Source organism: Leptosomus discolor, chromosome 14, assembly GCF_034619465.1.
Source record: "Leptosomus discolor isolate bLepDis1 chromosome 14, bLepDis1.hap2, whole genome shotgun sequence".
NCBI lineage: Eukaryota > Metazoa > Chordata > Aves > Leptosomiformes > Leptosomidae > Leptosomus > Leptosomus discolor.
The window spans coordinates 8,415,992-8,424,128 of NC_141404.1; the positions used below are offsets into that span (position 1 = coordinate 8,415,992).

The 8,137-nt window shown below is 38.4% G+C and overlaps 1 protein-coding gene across 1 annotated transcript; it reads left to right on the top strand.

Annotated features, from left to right (window-relative positions):
• The first annotated feature begins 11 nt into the window (after positions 1-11).
• Positions 12-2,669, top strand: LOC104350172 (parvalbumin, thymic CPV3). Its single transcript, XM_009955928.2, has 4 exons — positions 12-72; positions 433-565; positions 1,002-1,111; positions 2,644-2,669. The coding sequence occupies exons 1-4, from the start codon at positions 12-14 to the stop codon at positions 2,667-2,669; spliced, it is 330 nt and encodes a 109-aa protein (XP_009954230.1).
• Positions 2,670-8,137: the final 5,468 nt, after the last annotated feature.

Consider the following 8,137-nt stretch of genomic DNA (forward strand, 5'->3'; position numbering starts at 1 on the left):
ACAGGTTTAAAATGAGCCTTACAGACATTCTAAGCCCTTCTGATATTGCTGCTGCTCTGCGAGACTGCCAAGGTGAGAAAACAACTAAAACTCTAAAAATCTATTAATTTGTGTAACATGTGGCAAGTTTCACTCAGTCCCAAAGGAATACCGAACAAGCACATATGTAAATGGATTTCTGTAATCTCTTTACCTAGCTGTCAGAGTGTATTTGTTCATCCCTGGTTTATACTGTCAGTTTGTAACTTAACCACATGTGATTTTTTATGTTTCGGAGGGTATGGTGCAGTATGGCAAAATTCAGTCTTTGACAGGCTTTACCTATAGTTCATGTTTAGAACAATTAAAATGTAACAAAGCAGCACCCTCAGACCATTTAGGAACAGTGAATGCAGTGGTCTGGGGTTAATTTATTTATTAATTTATTTTCAGCTCCAGATTCCTTTAGTCCCAAGAAATTCTTTCAGATCAGTGGGATGTCTAAAAAGAATAGCAGCCAGCTCAAGGAGATCTTCCGGATTCTTGACAACGATCAAAGTGGCTTTATTGAGGAAGATGAGCTCAAGTAAGGATTTTTTAACTATTTAAATGCTATCCAAAAATCAGCACTTTTTTCTTTCCAGAACTGTTCTGGCAGTGTGAGCACAAGTTACGCTAAATATTGACAAAACCTTCAGCAGATTGTGAAAGGTGTATTGAAGTAGCTAATCCCTACGGAGAAAAACAAATTAGTAAATACCTACCTTTAATGCACAGTATAGAAAAAAATAACCCCCTGGGGCTGGGTTTTGGTAAGTGGGCAGAACCTGCTCTATCATGTCTGGACTTACAAAACAGAAATGTATATGACTAAGATATAGCTTGTCAAACAAAGCAGTGTTTGGAGGACTTGGCTATTGTGGTAAATAATTTATTTATAGATAGCTATCAGTTTGATTATACAGCAAGCGTAAAAGAATAATATTCTGTGAAAATCATAATCAAAGTTGTTTTCTTCCTAGGTATTTCCTTCAGAGGTTTGAGTGTGGAGCCAGAGTGTTAACCACCTCAGAAACCAAGACCTTCTTGGCAGCTGCAGATCATGATGGGGATGGTAAAATTGGGGCTGAAGGTATTAACTAACTTATATACAGAATAAGGCTCCTCAGGATGTGTTGTAACGATGTGTGGTTCTCATTTATGTAGATGGTACATTAATGTACGTCCAGCAATTCTACTGAAACCTTGCAGTGGCAACCTGTTTAAGGGTGGAAACAGTCCCTGATCTCGCAGGTTCATCTCTGCAACTCCTTTTGCACAACCAAGTCAAAAAAACTCACCTACGCTGCCCTAAGGAACTTCCTATGACTCACAAATTTCCAATTGTTTTGAAAGGAGCTGCCCCTTATTTCTCCTCCCACTTACTCTGATGTAAGACAGCACCGGCATCACTTGTAACACACAAATGTAAAATCAAGGACAAAAGAAACAGCTCTAGAGAGCAGAATCAAGAGCACATGCATCGGCTCATCTACAGCAGTCACCTCCCAGCAGAAATTCCAGTACTCAGTGAAATCATTCACAATATGAAAGAGCTAGCAGCACATAGTTCAATATTTGTTTTACACAATAAGGAGAACAGAATGATCTAGTGTCACCACCCTGACACGAGATCCCACAGCAGGCTCTGTGCATGGGGATGGATACTATTTATCTTCAGTGGCAGGTTAAGGACCAGATAGGAAGCAGCAGCTGTTTTAGGAAGCAGCAGATTACACTCACCCCGTAGAAATGTCAGTGTGATTTAATGGCTGCTCAGTGCAGAAACCTCCTGATCTCCTAATTCCATATTTCTGTGTCCCATTTTGAGCAGGAAGCACATACTCACACAAAAGGCTTGCAGCCAATGACAACTCACCCCATGAGAGAAGAAAGCTGCCTAGACGAGCATGAAAGGGGCTTAGGGAATAGCACGCAGGGAATGTGCTGGTATGCAGATTCCCGAGCTCACTGCGCTAGGAGGACAGAACTCCTCTGTTTCTTTCTTTGAAAGGAATTAAATCCAGTTCCTTAGGAAATGTGCCAGAATAAACACACACGATTTATGAAGCAATCTATATACTAATGGAGTTGTTCACGGACAGGACTGAACAGATACTCTAACTCACAGAAGCCAAACCATTAAAGATCTTCCAAATAACGAGATCTTATTGTACCACACAATACTTCAGTAGCATACCACGTGGAACTGCACAATGCTTTTGGCTTTAGACTGTGCTCTAAATCAACACTTCTCAACTGCTGAAGCATTACAAACAGCTAGTGACACATGGACTCACTTTTACTTCAGCTATTAACTACCTCTTACTCAAATTCCGTATTAGCCACTACATTATTTTTGCCTAAGATCAGTATCATGCAGAGAGAAGGCTATAACTGCCCTGAACATTTTATCATTCCTTATAAATGTCAGCAAAACACTGCATTTCCATCTGTTGTCTAGAAGATGATGCTTAGGCAATGTCTCTCTTCCATACGCTTCTCTGACATCTATCAGGTAATTGTTTTCTGTTAATTCCTATTCTAAATCTCTTGATAGGCCACTAATCTTCTACTCCTTTCATTTTAATATTTCTACCATAAATATTCTCTTATCTTTCACAGAATTCCAGGAAATGGTGCAGTCTTAGAGGTTCAAAAGCACCAAACAAGATAGAATTGGGATGAATCTGCACAAGACACTCCAAAACCTTGAAAATTAGGAGTCCCTGATTTATCTTGACAGTGTCTGTTATTTGTTCATTGCCTTAGCAACATAACGAAACATTGATTAATGATTTTTTTCATTGTGTGGACCATTTACCATGTTCTAAACCCTATTTTAGCAGACACTTCCCTTAAAAATACCCAATAAAAATTAATCATATACTGTAGCTTGTGTCTGTTTTTCTGACTGCTAAACTGAAACATGTGAATTCTTAAACTAAAAGCGTTAATCCCTCCAAGATCTTGATCTTATCAGACCTTCATATATCGAACACCTTTTGAAATCAGTGGGAGTTCTGTTTACAATAGGCCTTCTGGATTAGGCTTGAAGTCTCAAAACACTCAGATCTTTGTCAAAGACTAGGAGCTCAGATATAGTTGTGAGGTAGGTGAGGATAAAATCTCTCACTGACTTCCAGATGAAAAGCAGTCATACATTTTTGCTTAAGAAGGCGTTTCTGCACGAGCTTGTTGCAGTTGCCAACTGCTCTTTTTACATTAGCCAATTAAGAGAACAAGAAAGTAAAAATCACATGCTTTCCTGCAGAAAGAATTAAAAGGAAAGCCTATGTGGACTTGAGGTTTCAGATAACTGTGAGACTTTAAAACAGCAGAGGGGAAGCAAAAGATATCGTCTTGGTGGCATCTTCTCTACATAGAGGACTAAAAGTGTGGAGGAAGAATTTGTAGCAATGCATGCTGAGGAAGCTCCAAGGTAAACTACCTGGCATTGCTGGGCTATATTTGCTGTTTTAAAAACGTCCTTCACAAAAGCATCCATCTCTGGGGATGCTGAAGAAATGTCCTTTTATGAACAAACAATTCAGTCATTCGAAAAGAGAGATGTTCAGATGCTCTGATGGAGTACTCACATATTCACTCACTTTCTCACCTTAACAAGTGCTATATACGGCAGTTCACACACACGCAGTAGGACTTGCAGGAGTCACTAGAACACAACAGAAGCCTTTTCAGCAATGTGAATGGTTTTGTCACTGCAGTTTCAATGCATTTCTTCCTTTGCTGCAAACGACTACATTCAAAATTAACTACATTTTTTTTCTTTTCAAAGTCTCTATAAATACTGGTAATCATGCACAAAACCACCAAAACCAGAGCTGAATTGTTTATGAGATAACCAACTACTGCTGAGGAAAAGACTAAAGATGTCTTGTGAGAAGGGCTACATATCTTTCAGAGCAACGAAGTTACCAAGACAGAGTCCATATGGCTAATGCTTCAACATGCTAGGCCCTTTCCTCTCTCCCAACCTGTATTTCACAAACCTAATAAAACAGTGATTGAAAAATTCCTGTTGGCCTCAAACATGTTCACCGAAGCAAAAGCTGTATAATAAATTAAAATTCTCCTTTACTCACTGTAAGGAAAAGTTCATAGAGTGCCATCCTCCAAGACACTCCAGACAGCTGCACCAATACAAATTCCATAATGATTCATCCACAGGTACTCACTTCTATGTCTTCTCTACAGCCATCTACTCTTCTGGGAGCCAAGTACAGGACAGCCAGCCGAGAAACATCTACTGCCTTTAAAAAAAAACATGTATATATTAATACACAATTCTTAACAGCTGACAATTGAAAACAGAAATTTTGTCTCATTTCAAAATGTTTTCAAGTCGCTTAACTTGGTCTACAAGTTGTAAGCTGGTATGCTCAGTACATGTGAGAATTGAATATGGTCATAATTTTTCATTTTATTGTGCAAAAATAATACAAGCTGATAAAAAATGAACATAGAATTTTAATAATATTTCTTAAAATTACAAAATATGTTCACCAGGCATAAATGACTAAAGTATTGGTGACTTAAACAGAGCTACCCAGGTTTACACAAGCTGAGGACCTGACCCATGAGGATCTGATCCATGGAGATTCTCATAGCACAAGATGGATGTCACAGGATATTCACAAGAAATAAAGTGTGTTCTTGGCAATGAAACCAGTGTGATGACAGAAGGGTCTTGGAGCAGTTCACATGTAAGTAACAAACAAATCACTCTCCATTTCACTGACAAGTGTCCTGACCTTGACTAATCAGGCAGGCAGATGCATGTAAAATAAAGAATTTTCCAGTCGCTGTTGCACTCTGAAATCTAGCTCCTCTCAACATCTCAGACTTTGCACCATGGACCTAGGCAAAGAAACCCAGAGGCAAAGCACAAATTCTGTTATTCCCCACTAAGATGCAACACATTGCTGGAGCAGGTCGCTGGACAGAGATGGACAGATTTGTACAGTGCCCTGGATCACAACAAATCTGCGAGTGAAATTAGAACTTTCTTCATCTCCCAGAAAGAAGAATATATCACAGTTGTCTGCATCTGAAGTTCCTGTAAAACATCTGAACTACAAAATATACTTGGGCAAGGAACAAAAAGACTAGGGAAGCACTTCTTGGCCTGACACATAGACTTCTAACTAGTTTGTATGTAAAGGCTTTAGAAAAATCTTGTTCATCATTACTAATCCAAAAAATCTGTCAATTGTTCGTTTATAGCTTATTATTATATACAAGTTCTGCACCACAGCACCAAACAGGAAAAATACAACCCACTCACTCTGCTTGAGATATTCTGAGATCTAACATCCAAAGTATTGCAGTTAAAGGAATCTTTCCATGCATTTCCATCAGGAATAAAGTACCTTAAAAACCCTTAATGGTACAGCAGCTACTCCAGCAGATTACTGCTCTCTGTGGGAGAACATTTTAAGTAAAGGAAAATGTCAACTCCTAGGATTTCTGAAGTGGAAGAAACTTTTAAAGTTAAAGTAACTCATCACTTCCATGGAATCCTTGAAACGCTAAATCATTTTTTTGAATGCTCTTGTAAAACGTGTGATAGTGATAACACAAACTGGACTTACTCACTGACAAAGATACCTGTCTGCTCCATCGTCTAAACCAAAATGCTATTGGTAAGCCTTCTTCTAGAGACATGGTACCTAGAATTCTAAGTGGACACTTGTAATTGAGAAAGCTCCTGGGCAGGGCTTTATTGGCTGATAAGGAAAACCTAAAAACATTTACCATATTTAACCACCATTTAACATGTGGATATGGGTGCTCACTGAAGGGAAAGAGCAGCTACTTTCCATACTCATCTATGTAATTAATGGGATGGAAATAAGGGCTGCAGTAATCAACTGCATTCACTACAAAGATTTGACATGAGAGTGTGCATTCAGAAATCAGCTACTACTGACAATCACGCTTACAGACTCCCACAGAAGTTGCAACTAGCTATCAGAATTACCACTTGTACATGTATACTAAAAATTATTCACTAGACACAACAGCTATAAAAATAGTTTTTTATAAAATACCAGAATGCTGTGACTTCATTAAATGGAATCCAGGTCTCCAGAGTTCCATTTCATGTTCATATTATTTACCCCATAATACTTTGTGCCATGTTACCCTGCTTGTGAACAGTTAAAATTAAAATATAAAAGAATAAACAGTGGCTTTATTCAGCCTCTAAGCATAAGAAATACCATGCTTAAATACGTCAAACTATGACATAATCTTCATGTAATTCTCTCTCTCATTTCTTGCTGTGATCAGCAGGGAAATAATTAACACAATACTATAATTCTTCTTCAGAGCTGAAATCCTTTTAACTGTCTAGCCCCTTCCTCATTCTTTCTTCCCAGATTTTCTTTCACACGTACTACAGATCCAGGCTACTAACAACACTCTAGGCATTCCCATGAAACACATTAAACCAATCAATACATTTAAATATCACAAGTTTTGCATGAAAGTAGTTTTTTACTGCTTTTTTTTTTATATCCTTAATCATAACCAAAGCTAGTGTAAAGTCACTACCTTCCTTTAAGAAATCTCTGATCCTGCAAAGCAAATACATCTATTATTAAACCATCTCTACTCACCATGACACTGAGATAGTTGCTCACATTCCTTGACATCATACTAAGCAGAAATCTAGGGGAGATGAATGATACTCTTAGCAGGACCCCTGCATCTAGCTGCAGTGTTGGATTTTCACACAGAGCTACACAGGCCTGTTACAGTATTAACAAAGCGTGCAGACCAGGGATACACAGGCATTGTGCTTTTTGCTGGATCACAGCGCTATTTTGTAATTTATTTGCTAAACTAATCCCAAACTGCTGAGTCTACACATTTGTTAACACATTTAGACCACATACTGTCAATGGAACAGCTATTTGAGCTGTCAGCTGTATTTATTTACAGCTGTCAGCTCTAACACTCAGTGTGATTTATAGTATACCTTTTTATTAAGTCTGGTAACTATGCAGCTGATGGAAATGCTCAAAATAGTACCTAGAAATAGGCTCAACAAACCAAAACGTATGACTACACAGTACTATTTCTTAATCCTAAGTAATGCTTTTTAATAAAACAGAAAGCACTCATAAAGTTGTTAATTATTTGTCTCTTGATGCAGGGGTTGTCCTGTCAAATTCCCAATGCACTTATGCAGCAGTTTAATTTTACATAATCATGAGCCAGGAATCACATTTCAAACTCAGGGTGATCTGATGCCACTTTGCAAATGTCAAGGTGTGGTGTTACTGCACATACAATTAAGAAGATGGGATGAAATTGGAACCACAATCGAAGTTTCTTCCTGCCCTGTTAATTTGTACACTAGAAATGTAATAATTTAATTGAATCTGTTATCACTTATTTTTTGTAGATTCTCACAAATACTTCCACCATCAAGTTACAGGTGAGGTTGCACTGAGCAAAATTATATTTTAGCAATCACTACACATACATTAATTCCCTTTTTAGGGAAAGTTTGGCACGGAAACACCTTCTTTAGCAATCACCAATTACATAAGTACCCACTGTCCAGCCGTACATGCCTTCACAACATATTCCTTGCAACAGTATTTGTATTACAGCAGTCAATAGGCACCCTAGTCATAGACCGGGATCTCCATTGTGTTAGGTCCTGGACAAAGACACGTCTAAAGGCTTAAACACAAGCCAAAATCCACAGTCACTGCAGCTTTACAATTTCTTTGGTAAGAAATTAACTAACTTGATTATCAATACCACCAATTTTACGAATTTCTATGTTTTGCTTTAAGCGAGTAGTATAAAGAAATTAACTTCCCCTCTGGCCTGCAGTCCCAATTACCACCCCCACCCTGCCCCACAGTATAGCACAAGCGAGGAGGAGGACTTTGCTTTTTTCCTTTGATATATTCAATCCTGACTGGATATTCCTAGCAATTGTCTCATCTGTGTTGCAGCCTTCAAACGGACAGACCACAACTATAAAGGGCTGATCTGCACACACTGCAAAATCTTAACTCACAGCTGCAGGGTAGGAAGCAAGAATTACAGTGTTTGGATGCCTCATCCTGACACA